This window comes from Helobdella robusta (genome assembly GCF_000326865.2).
Source record: "Helobdella robusta unplaced genomic scaffold HELROscaffold_24, whole genome shotgun sequence".
Classification (NCBI taxonomy): Eukaryota; Metazoa; Annelida; class Clitellata; order Rhynchobdellida; family Glossiphoniidae; genus Helobdella; species Helobdella robusta.
This window is the reverse complement of record NW_008704261.1, coordinates 1,200,621-1,219,558: the sequence shown is the minus strand read 5'-3', so window position 1 is coordinate 1,219,558 and position 18,938 is coordinate 1,200,621. Positions and strand designations below refer to the sequence as shown.

The 18,938-nt window shown below is 31.0% G+C and overlaps 5 protein-coding genes across 5 annotated transcripts; 3 read left to right on the top strand and 2 right to left on the bottom strand.

Moving 5' to 3' along the window:
* Window positions 1–5,293: 5,293 nt before the first annotated feature.
* On the bottom strand, window positions 5,294–6,068 carry HELRODRAFT_172656 (hypothetical protein; the record flags this gene model as incomplete). The annotated part of the gene is made up of 3 exons (XM_009019321.1): window positions 5,294–5,467; window positions 5,597–5,672; window positions 5,902–6,068. 3 exons carry the CDS (start codon window positions 6,066–6,068, stop codon window positions 5,294–5,296), a joined length of 417 nt encoding a protein of 138 aa, XP_009017569.1.
* A 1,016-nt stretch (window positions 6,069–7,084) lies between these two features.
* Window positions 7,085–7,333, top strand: HELRODRAFT_79165 (hypothetical protein; the record flags this gene model as incomplete). Its single annotated transcript, XM_009019320.1, has 1 exon — window positions 7,085–7,333. A coding segment is annotated over one exon (249 nt), but the record flags the coding sequence as incomplete, so codon positions are not given.
* Window positions 7,334–8,849: 1,516 nt separating this feature from the next.
* On the bottom strand, window positions 8,850–10,749 carry HELRODRAFT_172655 (hypothetical protein; the record flags this gene model as incomplete). The annotated part of the gene is made up of 3 exons (XM_009019319.1): window positions 8,850–9,005; window positions 10,231–10,575; window positions 10,738–10,749. 3 exons carry the CDS (start codon window positions 10,747–10,749, stop codon window positions 8,850–8,852), a joined length of 513 nt encoding a protein of 170 aa, XP_009017567.1.
* A 1,232-nt stretch (window positions 10,750–11,981) lies between these two features.
* On the top strand, window positions 11,982–13,229 carry HELRODRAFT_172654 (hypothetical protein; the record flags this gene model as incomplete). Its single annotated transcript, XM_009019318.1, has 1 exon — window positions 11,982–13,229. The coding sequence occupies one exon, from the start codon at window positions 11,982–11,984 to the stop codon at window positions 13,227–13,229; it is 1,248 nt and encodes a 415-aa protein (XP_009017566.1).
* Window positions 13,230–15,803: 2,574 nt separating this feature from the next.
* HELRODRAFT_172653 (hypothetical protein) lies at window positions 15,804–17,859 on the top strand (the record flags this gene model as incomplete). Its single annotated transcript, XM_009019317.1, has 5 exons — window positions 15,804–15,870; window positions 16,109–16,212; window positions 16,574–16,652; window positions 17,155–17,249; window positions 17,722–17,859. 5 exons carry the CDS (start codon window positions 15,804–15,806, stop codon window positions 17,857–17,859), a joined length of 483 nt encoding a protein of 160 aa, XP_009017565.1.
* Between the last annotated feature and the right edge of the window lie 1,079 nt (window positions 17,860–18,938).

Genomic DNA, 18,938 nt, shown 5'->3' with positions numbered 1-18,938 from the left:
GGTTGACAGTCGATAAAAGAATAATCTACAAGATATCAGTCTTGTTGCATAAATCAATGAATGGCCTGACACCAGCATACTTACAGGATAAATTTAAAAGGTACTCAGTAGATTCTTATGGGTCTGGTCTAAGATCGTTTTCTGCGAATCTGTTAAAAGTTCCGACTGCCAATCTATGTATTGGTTCACGTAGTATTGCGGTTTCTGGACCAACTGTCTGGAACAGCCTTCCCGTCCATCTCAGAGATCCAGGATTGTCCATTACTCGCTTTAAAAAAGAACTTAAAACATTTTTGTTTTCTTATGAGAGATGATGTATGTGTGTGTGTGTGTGTGCGTGGGTGAGTTTGTGTGTGTGTGTGTGTGTATATTTAATTTCTTTTGATTTAAAAACGGTTTTATTGTCTTGCCAATTGATGCTTGTTTTTTTTATTAGATAGTCATCTTATATATCGGTTGTTTCTATTAATTGTTTTCAATTCTGACTTTACGTATTATTATGTATTATCATCTACCGTCGGATAATTGATTTATCCATATTTCATGTTGTGTCTAACGTTGAGTTCGCTTTGAAGTTTATTTAATTGGCGTTACATAAACTCTTGTTATGATATATATATATATATATATATATATGTGTGTGTGTGTGTGTGTGTGTGTGTGTGTGTTAAGAGTCTTTTCCATAATAGCTGATTTATATATGTGTCTTTTCTTCACTGGATTTCAAAATGGTTTGATTGTCATGACAGTCGATTCTTTATTTTTGATATTTGTTTATCACCTTATATCAATTGTCTCTGTTTTTTGTGTTTCGTCTTGGGTATTTGATTTTGCTTATTATTATGTATTATCCTCTAACTATTGATTTTTGATGTTTAATGTGCGAGAGCGCTTTTGAATTTTATCTAATTAGTGCTATATAAATTATTGATATTATACATACATACATACATACATACATACATACATACATACATACATACATACATACATACATACATACATACATACATACATACATACATACATACATACATACATACATACATACATACATACATACATACATACATACATACATACATACATACATACAAAAACAGTTTTATTCAGATCATTGATATTACTCATATACAAAAATTATTCAAATAAGATTTGGATAAGGTTAAAACAACTATAGTTGCAAAAATCGCCGTTTATCAGACAATAAATAAGTTTTACAATGTTGTTTAAAAAGACGAGGTTTTGAAATAATTGTAACAGATAGAGGCAAAATTGTAAACCAAATTTTGGGTGCAAGAATAAATATGCTATCATTTAAAATTTTTAGTCTACTGAATGGTATTATATATGGAATGAAGTGACGAGTAGATTTAAAAATATGTGAAGGTTTGAGTAAAAAAATATTTGAGAAATTAGATGGTAGCAGATTATTGACTAATTTGAACATGAAAAAGGCAACAATAAAAATATGTAATTTATATATTGTAAGAAGACCTAAAGAAGAAAAATATTCATCAACATGAGTGGTAATTTTTAAATATAATAATAGTTTTATAAATTTTTTTTGAATTCTCTATAGTTTTGAGACATGAACAGCAGGGCTATTGCCCCAGATAAGATTACAATATGATAGATGAGGAAAAACAAATGCATTGTACAACAATATTAAAGTAGTTTTATTAAGTTTGTATCTTATTTTATAAAGAAGACCTAAAATTTTGCTTAATTTAGAAGAAATAGTATTAATATGTTCAGCCCAAGATAAATTATCTGAGATAATTAGACCCAAAAATTTTGTACTGTAAGACCTCTCTAATAATAATAATAATAATAATGTGAACATATTTTATTTATCCAATCGACACAATGAAACTATAAGATATTAAGATAATAAATTGTAACTAAAATGTTAAAATGAATAGAATAAAAATAATCAATAGAATAAAATAATCAAATGTACGATCCACCCTTCCTCATTGCCAATGGCAAGTGCATGGCTGTAAATTATATTTAAAATAGCATTAGGCAATGTTTCTGTCGCAATAAATTCCATATGACGAATTACACTGTTTATTAATTTAAAGTTAAACGGTATTGACCATGTAAATTTAAATATCGATAGATTAAAATTATTACTTAAACCAATTGGCGACAATTTAAATTTATTAATTATTATTGAACAATCTTTATATTCTTTATTTAGATATGCATTTAAATTTTTACATTTTTGTTGTTTATATTGTTTCAATGAAATTAGATTAGTTTCATGGCATATCGTCAGTTCCAATATTTCAATCTTGTTGCCCCTCGAAATGGTAATGTCTGGTCGTAGCGTGTTGAATAGGAGTGACATTGGACGAATGCCTTCCCTTTCCAAATCTGCAAACAAACAGCAATCGTTTGGAGCCTGTAACTTCAACTCGTCCATCATCAACGCCAGTACTTTATTATGTCTATCTGTGTATCTCTTCAGAGCCGATGTTGAACCACAGTTTGACACCACATGCTTGTTTGTTTGTCAAACGTTACACAGTGGGCACAAGGGAGTTGTGGTTTTGCCCCATTTGACCAGATTTGAATTTGTGGGTAGTTGTTGAATTATGTATTTCCTCACAAATCTGTAATGTATCCCGGACATGTTGTCAACAATTTTCGACCAACAAGTTATCCGTGCCGGAGTAATAAGTTCGCCAATTGACCTGAGCACTGTACCTTGAGATTGAAGTTCAATGATGTGGTTGAGACATGACTTCACTCGGGATTCATCAAGGAGTTTGAGAGACTGCTTTAATGAGCCTGTTTCTTTAAGCGAACTGTCAGGATTGACAAAGTTTGAAGAGGTTTCGTGCCATAAGCATCTAATTTCTTCATTATCGCTGTTTTTTAAATAGCTGCGAACTTTCATTTTTGTTTTTTTTCTGCAGTGTCTCTTAGTGACATGATGTTATTACCCCCGAGTTTTATTGGTAGTGAAAGCATCTCCGCTACACATCCGCTGATCGGCATCGAGAGCCACTCCCTGACTTTACTTACGATCAGGTTATCTAGGTTGGATGATATCCATGTTGGCGAGAAATTATAGTTGCGGAGTTCAAATTGAATTTGTGTTGGAATGAAGTATCGTAGTATTTTTAGTTGCTGTTGCGGTTTGATGTCCGAGATTGACAATTGATGATGAAGTCATTCCAAACATAAAAATTGGAAGTAGTTTTGTATACTTAGGTAGATTGTATGATTTTGAAGGTAAGGATACAAGAGCCAAAAAAGAAATTAGCTCAAAACTGACCACATTTCTGGAGACCACCTCTGGTCTGGACATCAAACCGTTATTAATAATAACAATAACAATAATAATAATAATGGGAACTCTTTCCAAATAAGGGCGAAGTAAATATTCAATGAAATAAAGTAAAATAAAATAAAATAAATGAATTAAAGATGAGAAAGTAGTCTACGCTGCTCGCCATTATAGATATACATTGTAAAATGCGTACAACGAGAAATATGATCAGTCTTAATATAGTTATTATACATTTGAATGTCTGTCACAATAGATGGCGTATGATGATGATATTACTGAATTAGTTAAATTGTAACATAATTGTTCAGTCCAAATAAAATTTATAAGGAATAATTTGAAATGATTAAAAAAGCCTAGTGGAGAGATTTCAAATGTATTAATAATTGTTTTTGGTCCTTTCTTATCGTCGACCAGATTGTTGTGGATGTTTTGGTATTTAGATATCTTGTAGTTCCTTGATGTGTTGAAGTTGGATTCGTGGCAGACTGTCAGCTCCAGTATTTCAATGGTGTCACCACGATGGAGTGGTAATTAATAATAATGAGAACTCTTTTATTTTTTTTATAAGCCAAAATATAAGTAAAAAAAAAGAAATTACAATTAAATATAAAATGATCAATTATTATAATAGTTAAAAGATTAAAATAATTGATAATTTAACATCAATGCTCGTCATTATGAATGTGTACAAAGATGATAAAATAATATAAAAACTAGAGTCAAGCTTTATTTCTGTCACAATATATTGCGTAAGTAGATGCTATCGCAGAATTGATTAAGCTAGATCTAAAATCGTCACGCCAGTTTATTTTAGCTTGAGATAAATTGAAAAAATTATAAAGTTCTATTGGCGAAATTTCAAAAGTGTTGATTAAAATAATGCAATGCTTAAAATCATTCGATAGGTTATTCTTGAGGTTGTTCTTGTACTTATCCACTTTGTAGTTTCTTGATTTGGTGTAATTGGTTTCATGACAGACTGTTAGTTCCAGTATTTCAATTGTTTTTTTGTACAAGATTGCTATGCCTGCTCGTCTGAGCGAGGTAAACAGTTGCGACACAGGGCGGATCGATTATTTTTCGATATCCGCAAAAATGATTGCTCCAGGCTCGATGCATGATTTGATGTTGTTTAAGATGATGGCAAGTAATAATAATAATAATAATAATAATAATAATAATAATAATAATAATAATAATAATATCATAATAACACATTCTATTTTAAATACTTTTCATTTTAATGAATATGAAAATGATGTTAATGATAACAATATCAAGTTTTTTTGTTAGATTAGCCATTTAAATTTTTTTCATACATGAAATTCACTTTTCAATTTCATTTGATAATGCTATTTACGACAAAACACATTGAAAAGGAGGTCTAAATTATTGATATTTAGATAGCAATATCATGATAAAAATCAGTGAAAACTTATTTCTGAAATAATTTGTTTGATAAACTCACAGAACTTCTGCATAGAAGCCACGCAGTCGTAGCCGGCCAGTGGGTTGGTTGCGTTTCTTAGGACGCATTGTGTGTCAGGTTTGCATTGGACGTTCTGATCACGAGACAGTTTATCATTAAATAATTATATATTATAAATGTAATTTAAATAAATATATATTACAAATAAAATAAACAAAATGTAAAGTCAATTATTAATATTAAAAATTTTATTCTTAATAAACAAAAACAAGTAGTTCTAAAAATTAGAGAAATTTCATGAAAATTTAATGGTAATTGATGGTAATGGAAAAACTGCAAAATGTCGTTTCAGACCACCCACATGAAAGTCTCCAATATCCCTTCCTTTATTTCGGTTCTCAGAGAAACTTTAAAATCGACTGTATTAACTTGAGGTGGTTTCCATTTTAATATCTCGTTGCATTGACCCATTTTGTAGCCCATATGAACTAGATGAAAGATTAGTCTATCTACCTAGTGGCACACCTTTGTTGCATAAATTCCCTCCAGTAAGTTATCGTCTAAAATGGTTTAGCTCTGATGCTAAATGGTTCCGCGGATTTATTAACTTTGCATTCATTTCTTGGTTCAATGATATCCTTCATTATGCACATCAGTCTCTTGTCAAAGTTCCAACGGCCCACATTGTTTTCATCTATTCGAATAATATCGTGAATGAGGTATCTTGGTATCGTCTTATCACAAATGTGATCAAAAACCATTTACCCGTTTAATTAAATGTCAATCAGATTGGCTTTTGAATCTTTTCTTTTTTTGAATGTTAATTATTGTACTACTTGAAAGACAGTATTATCTCTATTTACCATAAATATATTGTCTTTGTTTTCGACGAGCATCATGTACCTGACACCATCAGCTTTCCAACTAACTTTATAGGGCCTTTCCGTAAGAAATGATGTATTTTTTTGGTTCATGCTGACTGGATGCGCCCCAGGAAAAATCCGGCTTTGCATCATACTTTGCATTTACACATAACTCTGATTTTTTCTTGGACTTTTAAAATTTTTTTATCATCCTTGACTGTAATTACACCCGCAACTTTACCATCCATAAATAAGTTCTCTCCTTTGCATATTTTGATTTTCCAGTAACTGTTGCCCGAAACTACATTTCCATCATCATCTCTAGCAACATAATCTGAATCAGTGTACAGGTAGGTAGTTGGGGTGCTTTTTGTGCGGAACTGCTTTGACCGAATTTTTTGCAGATTTCGTCCAGGTAGTCCTGTTTATATATGTCAGGTGGTTTGGCATCATTAAACAGGTTTAGTGCCATCTCCAGACTCAAGTTATCCACTTCAACCAAATACGAAGCAATGAGAAAACCAGACCATGTGTACAATGGACTCCGATAATTTTAGTTGGGTTTCATTCAATGAAATCTTTTACAGACAGCATAAAAATTTGATGTTATTTCTTCTGTCAGCGGTTCGCTAAATCCATCGCAGACTCTATCGTCCTGAAGATCATCTTCATCATCATCATTTGATTATTAAAAGCGTCAAGTAAGTTAATTATTATTATTGTTTCTTATTTTTGTGTTTTTTATTTTTATATTTGTAATTAATTCTAAATAGGCTAGCGTAGTTTGATTTTTTTTGTTTTGTATTGTTAGTTGAATTTAAAATGTCTGCGTTGAATGGTGTCTACTGCTTTTCCATTGAACTTTTATTACATAGATAATTTCAATTTCAAAACATCTTTTTAATTCTATAATCATAATATTATTTTTGTGTTACATAAATTGACCATCCACACAACACGACGAACATTTACTTTGCAGCAAGCACAACATTACGAGCAGATGATTGTGTCTGAGTTTTGAACAGAAAGTATTCCAACCAATAATAACGCGAAATATGAGACTCTTACCAGTTGAGCTAACTTGCCAACCAAATCACTGGACGCCAAAATGAGGCTGACGAAATTTTCACAACCAGAGTTTGTTGATTTCAACACTGTAAAAATTGTAAAATCTTATCACAAGCAAAAAAAAATGAAAAAAAATTATTTAATTGCCAAAAACTTTACATGTCAAATAAACGATATAAATCAATAATATGAAGTATTAATAAATTAATAATAAACGTCGTGATAAACTTTGACTTCCAATTTTTTAACACATAACAACGCTACAGTTGAAATAAAGAGCACCGGCGCCACCGGTATAGCGTACTTTTTTGAATTTGGTTTAAATGTAAAAAAAGACGTAGAATCCTGCTCAGTAACCGAACTGAAGCTGTACCAGAAAGTCCTTTGGATCTTCCAGGTTTAATTGTGTTTTATGGAAATGACGTATTTCCGAACCTGCGAATTTCGCTACAAATTTTATTGACAACAGCAGTTTCAATTGCAAGCTGTGAGCGATCATTCAGCAAATTGAAACTTTTTTTATCGTATCTGAGTGCATCGATGGGACAACATCGTCTCAGTGATCTTGCTTTTCTCAGTGTTGAAAGAGAAACATTGGAAACGACAGATCTAAACAACATAATTGATCAGTTTGCGACAATGAAATCTAGAAAAATAAATCTATTGTAAAGTATGTAAATTATCTTTGACAGTGACTGAAACATATGTTCCTAATTTGTATATTTGTGTTTTATCTTTAAATACAATGTTCCATTAAAATTTGAATTGTTTTTGTAAACAGTAATTTATACAATGTTAAAATTAATTATTAAACATGTGATTAAACATGGAGAGGGGGCGGGGAGGGGCCAATTTTATAGTTTGTCCTCGTGCGCAAAATACCCTGGCTACGCCGCCGCTGGATTTTATAATTTGACTTGAAATTGAATCACACCGTTAACAACATTTGTCTAGGAAGAGCACACAGCGTTAAAAATCATTAAATTAAAGGTATTTTAAATTTCTTCTAAAAAAATACTTGCAATTTCACAAATCAGAATAATTTTATAACTCATTTTTGCTTCATTTCAAATATTTCAGATTTATTTGTAAGCGATCTAACGTTTATCAGACCAAGTTTTGTTACTGCAGCATTCTTGTGTCATGTCAACATTTACGTATGATGTTGGAAGCATGACAGCAGTTTTAGTTTTTAAAGAACAATTTTTAATTTTAACACAGCTTCCATCAAACCAAGTTATTTTCTTTTTCCGAAAATTCTTTACTGTTAAAGAAAACAACACTTTACAGCGTGTACACCTAGCAGGTTTCAAGTAAATGTCAAACAATTGAAATTGCATCAAAGTAAGCACAAACCTAGTTTCAGGCTTATTATTATTTTTAAAGACCTAAATTTTTATTAAAAACATTAATTTTTATTAAAAATTATTGACTATTAGATTTAGAACATTTTACCATAAATAAATCAAAACTATTTTGAAAAAATTAAATCCAATTTTAAAAATTAAAACGCAAAAAACTTTATAACCAAAACTCAGCAATTTAAAAACCAACTATACGGTCTGTGCAAGTGTAAAACTTAACTGAGCAACGAAATATACATAAGACAAAATATAAGTGGATCTATTTTTATTCATATGTACGTCTATTCATATAAAACTACATGTATGTGTGTGCGTATAAGCAATACGTGTACAATATATACAGTACGTGTGAAGCATACAATTTTTTAGAGTAAAAATTTAGTTTTATTTATTAGTCCCGTTGTTCAGTGAAAACAACCGACACTTGTTGCATTGGTTGGAACAGATATTTTTTATAATATTTCCTACCACGTCTGTTTGATGAGAGTTTTTTATTTGTTTTTTGCTATCCCAAGTAATTTTTTAATTATATTTATTTTATTATAAAGAATTATGAAAGTTATTTTTTTGAAGTTTTTCTTATAATTAATATTTTATTATATTCTAGCAATTACATAAGTTAATTATCTCAAGAAGTTTTTATTTATTTTTAAGATAGTAATATTTGTATTTGTATTTGATGACTTGTATAGCGCACCTCCAGAATGACATCAGAAGCGCTAGCATCGCTGTGGATTATTGAATAGATGATTTTTTAAACGTTTCTTGAACATCCGTAGATCCATGCTGCTGAATCTTTTCAGATCTGTTGGCAATGCATTCTAAATTTGAGCTGACGACACCAAAAATCTTCTTTTTCCAAAGCGTGAAGTTTTGTGCTTTTGAATCACGAGATCTCCATTATCAGAAGATCTTAATCTGTTTCTGTTTGTAACCTCGGATACTGGTTGGAGCTGCTCTCTCAGAGAACATGAAGTCTTGTGTGTGTGTGTGTGTGTGTGTGTGTGTGTGTGTGTGTGTGTGTGTGTGTGAATCTCTGACAAGAAGAGCCAATTTAAACAAAACTCTTTCCGGCATACAAAGCCAGTGCAACTCATCTCTGATGTAAGCTGATATCGACTCAAACTTCGTGAACCCAGTAATATGTAATCACATATACTGTGTTTTGTCAAGGTTTAGTTTCAACTTGTTTGATAGCATCCAATTTCCCACTGCGTTTACTGCGCCGGACACCATATCATTCACTCGACACGATGACTCGGGCCGACCAGATCCGTACAGTTGGATATCATCAGTATAAAGGTGACAATGAAGACCTGATGCCCCCACGACGCTGATGACATCTGCAGTGTACATAATGTACAATAGAGGGCCAAGCACTGAACCCTGCGGGACACCGCGGATTAACTCTGAGATGGCGGTGTTTAGATCATCACAAACAGAGACAACCTAAGTCCTGTCTGCCAAGTAAAATTGAAACCACCTGAACGCATCACCGCATATACCATAAAAAGTTGAGAGTCTTTCCAACAGGATTTGATGATCCACAGTGTCAAACGCAGCACTTACATCAAGAAGTGCTAGCAGTGCAATGTCTCCAGCGTCAACCGTGTCACAGACATCCTAAACCACCTTCGGTATCGCCGTCTCGGTTGAATGTGCTCGACGAAATTTTGATTGAATTTTCGGAAGCAATGTGTTGCTGTTCAAGTAGGCGAGGAGCTGACGAGCGATTATCCGTTTGATGATTTTGGAAATGAAAATGAGGTTTGAAATAACATTACTTGCCAAACCTGGTTTTTTCAACAGCGGTTTTACCAGAGCGATCTTTTGGAACTTGGATAGTATTGCAGTTTCTATACTTTTATTAACCATGTTTTACAAAAATGGCAAAAGTGTTTCAACAAACTCCTTCATGAGTCCAGTCGGGATTGGATCAAGGCGGCAAGACTTACTAGAAGAAAAGAGAATTAATATTTGTAGATCCACAATCTTTTTGGTTCATTGGCGTTAAAGATTTTAAACAACTGAATTTTTCTCCTTTGATAAATATAATTTATGTTTTTCCTCAATTGTTAATCTCCAACGGATTAGATGGGCATTGTTTTTTTTCGTCAGCCGATAAATTCTTTCCAACCTTCGTGTAGAACGTTTTATGCTGTGGCAGTCTTTGTCAAACCAGCGACATAATTTAGAACGAACTCTTTTGTTTACCAATGGAGCGTGCTGGTCGACAATTTGTCTAAGAGTTGAGTCATATAAATCAAAAAGCTCCTCCACATTACAATGTAAGTAAGCCCCAGAATCACAGACAGCGCTTCCACTCAATAAGCTTCTGAACATGTCACGATCAATACTCTTGTTGTTTCGAACTCGTCTGTAGACCAATTTTGATATTTGAGAAACAGCAACCGCCATCGAGTAGGATATAATCCCATGATCTGAAACGGTAAGTGAGTCAACGTGGGCATTGAATATCTCAAACTCAGACCTGGTGATGATGACATCAAGTTGACCTCCGAATTTATGTGTCGGAAAATCAATGTGCTGAACGCAACCAAATGTTGACAACAATGATTTGAAAGATGATGCATGCAGGGTGGAGTTTTGGAATTGATGAACCCCCCCCCCCCCAATTAGATATATTTTCATCACATAATGTTGTCAAGAACAGTATCGGATCTAGCGGGAACCAAGGAAGACCAGTACCTCCCTCCCCATTGTGAGCTGTTTTTTAATAAAAGTCAAAAAAGGAACGTTGTTTTTTGTATAATCGGCTAAAATTGAACTTGATAAGCAACGACAAAGGTCGTCAGCCACAATATCACAAAATTTTGGTCTTCCACCGTAAAAATTTTGCTCTTGCCTCCGTAAAAATTTAAATATTTTCAAATTTTTGGCCTTCAGTCAAAGTTGTCCAGATCCGCCACTGGTCAGAAATGAAATTCATTAAATTATTTTAGAAATAATTTATAAGTTGCTTTGAATGATTTATGAAATTTTCGTGATTTGGTTGTAAAAAGAAATAATTTATATATTTGAATTTTTCAAAATAATTTTGTTTAAATTTCACGCGTAGATTATTCGTTTTTTATATCCTATCCATATAGCGGAATTGCACTGCATAAAATTTTTGATATTCGAAACATAACTTGGATGATTAATGAACGTGGATAATTTTTAAAAAATTTATATGACTGAATTTAAAAACTAATTTACATTTGTTAAAATCAAAAAATTAAATATTTCTTTAATAATTGCATGTTTGTCTCTTTTCTTAAAGTTTCAAAAACAATATTCGATTTATTTTAAAGTATTGTTTTGATATTTTTAAAAATATAAAACATTTTTATTAAAATAAAAAAATATAAAAAAAATTTAGGAACATAAATGCTTAATTATTGAAATTTGAAAAACGCGCTGTTTACATATTTTTTCCCAAAACTCAACAGCAGGATGGTTTCGATGATAAAATTGTTTTAAAATTTTATCAATAAACTTTTGATTTTTTGTTAAACTCTTATATAAATTAAATAACCTGAAATTTAATTTCATCCACTCTTTTTTTTCGTTTTTTTCATTTTGAAAAAGTTATTTATTTAAAAACAATTAAATAATTTTTCATTTTGACGGTTCGAAACACAAGAAACGTTTAAAAAATTGAAGAACTTTGTGAATTGTGAAATGAATTGTGAATTAAAGCAAATTGTTAACAAATTTCAAACAATTTTAGACACTCTTACAGGGTTTTTAATTAAATGTCTACGTTTAATTTGATTCACAGATGACTGATAATAAATAGAACCTGCTGCTTAAACAACTCTCAATAGTTCAAACGGAAAATAATTACATAGTTACCAATTGGTGAGGCATCATTTTTCAGTTAATTTGCTATTATTCTACTGGAAAACACCGCTATCTGAGTGTTTGATAATTTCAATCAAGGATCAACTATGACGAGAGAAAATGTTAGGAACGACTGTCTTTCAGAACGGAACTTTCCAATTGAGCTTTCAAAACGTTCTAAAAGTCTTACTACAGATGCTAATAAATGTACAAACGTTCTGAATTTGCGCACCGATGAAAAAAATGAAAAAAGTGAAAATCTAAACCAGATGACATTCAGGATTCCGGAGATCAAAAAACCTCTGAACGCCTTCATGCTCCACAAGAAAGACGAATCAGTTCAGCATCGTAAGATTTTCGTAAATATATTGGAAATGAACGCTGAACTAGGTGAGAAATTGAGAAATGAATCACAACATGTTAATGATCGTTACTTTAAAGAATATTATCGTAATTTTTCAAATAATCCGACGGTTCCAGCAAAATGCGCAAATCAACCTAAGAAAGCATCCAGTTTGCAAATTAATGGGTGTCTAATTCCTTCTGAAAAGATACTAGACATTGATGTTACAAATTTCAAACCATCTGCACACATTCCAAATGTACGGTATAATAAAACGCTAAATATTCCTTCTGAAAAAATCAGAATATATGATATGAAAAAGTTTCAATCGCCTACTCAAGTTTCAAACGTACAAGATAATGAAAAGCTAAATAAGCGTCAATATCAACCTGAATCATATAATAATAATAAAGGATACGTAGAATGCAAACTAAGCAAAATTGACAAATGCTTCAGCAACTCCTATCCGTTAAAAATAACTAATGAAAAATGCAAGCTAGAAAATAAATGTTCAAAAGATTTGATTACAGAAAAACGTTTGACATGCAAAATTGAACCACAAGATGAAGTGGAGAATATTCAAAACGAAATGGCTGAGGATGTAACGACACAACAATGGCTACAGAATCCTAACAGCAAATATTCTTCAAATTCTAAATTTAATGTTGCAAAGCAGTTTCAACCTGTTCCTGATCCATTTGGCGCACCCCCTAGTAGTAAAATATTTGAAGATGGTTTCCCCCATTCAACCAAGTCAATGGAAAATGCTTTTGAACCATATAAACAGCAGCTTGAATTTACTTACGATTCCACAAGTTTGATTCACTGTGCAAATCAATATACACAGGTATCAGACTGTCTTACTTCATCTACAGAAAATAATTTGGGCGAGGAATTGAAAACATCGGAAGTTTTGTCCGGAGCATTCGAGGTGTTATATGACGATTATAAGTCCGTTAAAAATTTGATCACAAGACGTTGTTCAAATTCGTTTCAATGTTTTATAAAATAATTTTCTCCCATCCCCCAACTTTTTATTAATAATTTTTCTATGATTTTATTTCGAATTTTGTAATTTAATTATGAATTATTGTTACATTCATGGGGTTATTCACTAACTCTATTTTTCTGTCATGTTTTTTTGATATCTTTTTAAACATTTTTAACTTAATTTTATAATTAAATTTACAAATATAATGACAGTATAATTCATAATAAATAATAAGATTTACGATGTTAATACCTTTGTTAATTTAATTTCACTAGCGCCGCTCTGACTAATGTAATTTTTATGACGTTGAGTCTTTGATCGTGCATGTTAAATTATACAAGGTTGGTTGTTGTTTCAAAAGAAATTATGAAAGGGGTTCTGTTTTCATTTAATATCTGAAAAAAGAAAATTTTAAATAAGATTAGCGAGGAATTGACTGCTCTTAGCCTAATTTTTCTCTAATTCAAGCCAAGACAAAACTTTCATTAACATTAACAATCCGATATTTTGAAGTTTTTTATAGTTTCAGTTTTAAATTATTTTTTGAGCCAAAAACGCAACTTATCACCAATAACAAGTGGCAAATGCTTCTGTGCTAAGCTATTCACTATTAAAAGTTGTGTTAAACGTTAAGCATTCATTTTACCAAAGAATCAAACCACATTAATATGCATATGAGAAATGTCATCATTATTACTCAACAATATTATAAAAAAAAACTAATTAGAACACCTGATTAGATTACATTAGAGAGGATTCTTTTTAAACAATTGTTGTAATTATGAACGTAGTCTTCCGGTTCTTCTTGAAATTGCGACGCATATGGCGCTTCAAGTTATAAGATTGTTGTTTATATCATCATTATTATTTCAACTCAACATTTTTGTGTTTTTTTTTGTGAATTTTATCATGAGCAAAGTAGCAGTGGAGTCACTCGCCAGCAATTCAGCCTTCACATATTCAAATTCAAAGGTTCATTCAAATTTGTGCGTTTCAATGATTTAACATGAAACTGTCAGTACGATAGTTTAATAATGATAAAATAATTTATTAATAAATTTTTTATTAGTAAATTTTATGAATTTAAAAATACGAATTGCTTAATGTTACCAGTAGAATGGTTAAGTAAGGAACCGAGTGATAAATCTTGTGACTTTGTCAAAGTGGAAGAATATGCATAGCAAAGGCGTAACAAAATGTCCTAGCTGACATCCAGCCATTGATGCTGAATTGAAATAACATTTTTTTTGATGGATATCTCCACACATTACATCGATTGCAGTAATAAAAGTGATGCCAATCACAATGAAATCTACCAATGCTCTTCAATCCGTAAAACATTTTTACTGAATCTCGAATCCGTCGTTGATCGGTCTTCGTCAAGATCGTCGTGGTAGGAATGCCGTCGTTGCTAACTATTCGATTGAGGATCGTCCAGTTGACGTCTGTGCTTCACTCCTCAAACGTCAGAGAAATGGTCCATTTGTGTTTTAATGAATGAATGAATAGATGAGTAAATAAATAAATAAATGATTGTGTGAGTGAGTGAGTGAGTGAGTGAGTGAGTGAGTGAGTGAGTGAGTGAGTGAGTGAGTGAGTGAGTGAGTGAGTGAGTGAGTGAGTGAGTGAGTGAGTGAATAAAGTTACAAATTTAATGTTTATTAAACCAATCTAACGATTATATATTTCATCTGAAAAATATATTACTACATATATAATCAAATACATATATTACTAAATATTACTAAATAAATTATTATAATTATATATATTAAATTAAATTATATATTACTAAATAAATTACCATAATTCATCAATCACCATCAAATACAGCTCGTAAAGTTTCATGAACCTGTTTAAGGTTTAGGATAAACACACTTTTAAATAAATGAAACTTGATGTTATTGTTCATTAAAAGTAATAGTTCTTAAATTAAAAATTAAATTTATATATTATTTATTATTATATGTAATATATATTTCTTTAATGGTATTTATTAAATGGTACTTTGTTAATGGCAAAGCAAGTTATGAATCACTGACAATAGCAAAAATATTTAGCGTCGGAGTAAGGCCTCCCGCGGTCTTCTCAATGACTAACTCACCATTATTACTTCAATTTATTTGTGAGTTGCTTCGTTGACCTAAACATTATTGTGCAAGAAAAGCTTAGAATCGAACTAAATTTACAATTTTTTTCGCAACAACAGCGTTAGGTCACAGTTCTGCTCTTGATTTATTACCGTAATAATAATAATATTGTTCGGTCTATTCATAGAAACTGCACGATTTAAATTAATCCTACAAATAGAGGAAGATCGCGTTAGGCCCCTCAATCAATTTCTATATAAACTGGAATCTTCTGCGCTAACCTACAACACTCCAAACGTTAGCATTGGGATTTATATACTATTCTTTCTATTCTACTGCTACTACTACTACTACTACTACTGCTACTACTACTACTACTACTACTACTAATACTACTAGTACTACTACTACTACTAGTACTACTATTACTACTACTACTAATGCTGCAACTACTAATACTACTACTAGTGTTCTGTTATTGTAGGTACTGTTAGACATCTCCATCATGTTCTTCTTTGTAACTGCTTCGATGGTCCTACTGGTCAATGCCCTGACGTCAGAGTCTATCAACAGTGGGTTTCGTTTGTGTTGATTTGTATTTAACTTATTTAAAATTTATCACAAGTTTGATTATTTATACTTGTATCAATTCATTTGTTTTGCTTGAATCAGAAAGTTCGATGTCAAAAGATATGTAGTAAAGTAACAATCGCTATTAAAAATAGTAGAAAATGAAATTTTATGAATATCGTGAATTTTTAACAAGTTTTTATGTTTTCAGAACTATTTTTTTCAAATTTGAAACATCAGTTTTGCCAATCTGTCCCAAATTGCCGGTGAAATGCCTGAATCCGTGTGAGCTTGATTTTGACGGAGCTGGATGTCAGATATGTATCTGCCCTGTGGATTGTAGGGTTTGTATTTCCATTTTTTACGGAATAAAATGATTTGCCTATCAACATTTGTCAGAAACTGTCCACCAATCTTTTCAAAAAACGTCTTAAAAATTGTTGACTCGTACAGGCTTTAAAAAACTGTCAATAGCTATTCAGAATTTTAACAACACACACGCACATACATGCATCACCTATGTTTCTAGATTTCTGATTCCGCAATATGAAACCGATTTGAGGGAATGTTTTTGAATACGAATGTTTCTAGTTTAGATTTTGTTATATTTTTCTTTCAATTTGTTGTTTTTTTTAAATAATCTGTAAAATTCTTTTTTATTCAATGGATAAAATATATTTCAAACAAATTTTGCTTCCAAATCAGGTGAAACCTTGCCCTCCCAATTTTGAATGCAAGAACATGTGTGTTGGTGCTGGTTGTTCGGACTATCAGTGCGTTCCCAGTAAGTTCCAAATTTTTACAAATTTTACACAAATGATAAACATTTTATTCAATTTTAATTATATTTTTTGAAGAGTTGAAATTTTCTAAATTTCTTACATTTTTATATTTCTGCAAGCTTTTTTCGTTTATGTAACTCATCTGAAACTATCTAATATTTTTGTAATATATGGTATGCTTAGTCAAATTTTTGTGAAAACTTACGCTTTACGTTAAACGCCTGGGCGATGAAATTGTTTCAGTGGATTAAATAAACAATTTTAAAATCAAGTTAAGAGACCTAGGACATATATTTTGTAGTGGTTCTTACACAGATGCTAGTCTTCTGAACCACTTTATACTTTGTTATTATTATTATTATTTACTAGTATTATTTAATAAAAATTGAGTAAAATTTATGTTTGAAAAAATTAAAAATCATTTTATATAAATTGAATGAAATTCGAAACATACGGATAAATTACGGATAATTAAATGATATTGTTGAAACCAAAAAACTGAAGAGTGCAATCCAGTTGGTTGCGAGAACAAGTGTAACAGTGGGTTCTGGATAGATGCCAATGGTTGTCCAACCTGTAGATGCAACAACGTTTGCGAGGTGGTTTTAATATTTTAAATACATAAATAAATTTTTCTTTTAATATGAGAAGTGAGTCATCGTTCATAAAAGTTAAGAAATATAAGTTTGAGTAACGTGTATTTAAAAATGCAATTTGATGCAATGATTTGCATTTAAAAATATTTTTTAAGAACAACATTGAAATGTCCTTAATAGGCATACATTTGGTTCCTTAATATGTTCATTTAAGTTCAGTAAACAACGCGACAAAAATTTTGGCGGCAAGGTGGCATAATGGCGAAGTAGTAAAAGGAGCTTGGTGCTGCTGCTGTGGTACCGGGTTTGAATGAAAAGAGATCCATGCGTGTCAGTGTTTTTGTGTGTTTAGGAGAGGGGATTCACACGTATTCACGTGCACTGTGTGAATGACGTTGATACTTCCAAAACTAATAAATTAAAGAGAATCATTTTTTTTTGTCGTATTTTTTTGAAAAATTTGTTGCGTGATCAGAACGTCCAATGCAAACCTGACACACAATGCGTCCCAAGAAACGCAACCAACCCACTGGCCGGCTACGACTGCGTGGCTCCTATGCAGAAGTTCTGTGAGTTTATCAAAAAAATTATTTCGGAAAGAATTTTTTACTGAGTTTTATCATGATATTGCTATGTAAATATCAATAATTTAGACCTCATTTTCAGAGTGTTTTGTCGTAAATTGCATTATCAAATGAAATTGAAAAGTGAATTTCATGTATGAAAAAAATTTAAATGGCTAATTTAACAAAAAAACTTGATATTGTTATCATTAACATCATTTTCATATTCATTAAAATTAATAGTATTTAAAATAAAAAGTGTTATTATGATATTATTATTATTATTATTATTATTATTATTATTATTATTATTATTATTGGTGTATCTGTAAGCGCCCTTTAAAAAGATCTCAGATATAAACAAATACAATATTGATATTTAATTATTTACCCATATAATAATAACATTTAAATATTATATTATCTATAAAAATGGAAATAATTTTCATCCTTATTTATGTCAACTTAACAAAAGGCTGCCCAAAACCAACTGTGCCAAAGATATTTAACATTCCTCAAAACTATTGCCAAAAATGTTCGCTGAACTGTTTCACCATGAAATGTGCCAAGGGAACTCTCTGTTGTCCAGATTGGTTCGGCTGTTACAGTTGCATGAAGCAAGTGCCTTGCTAGTTTACAAATGTCTAATACATCTACAAGGAAATGATTTTTTTATTTGATTTGTTTCATTTTACTTCTTTTTCTATTTAATCATATCATCATACATATTTGATTCTTCCTCTATATTTATAGTTTAATTTTATAATTTTGAGTAATATTAATCAAATTTTAAATTTTATCTTTCCGTTTTGTACATTTTATTTACACTCATATTATACTCACGTTTGATTGTTCATGTCTTTTAACCCTAAAAAAAATTTGTACTTTCGTTTTTATTTTTTTGTTGTTACTTTCATAAAAACTTTTTAAAAAATTTAAAAATTAGTTAGCGTTAGCTCATGACTTCGTGTTTTCATTTAGATTCAATTTTGTGCCATCACATGTTGATTACTTTTTATAATTTGTTAGTTTATTCGCCATAAATCAAAGACTTTCAACATCATTGATTTTCATCTATTAAATTTCAGCAGAAAATAAAAACTCATTTGAATACGTTTGCGTTGTTTCA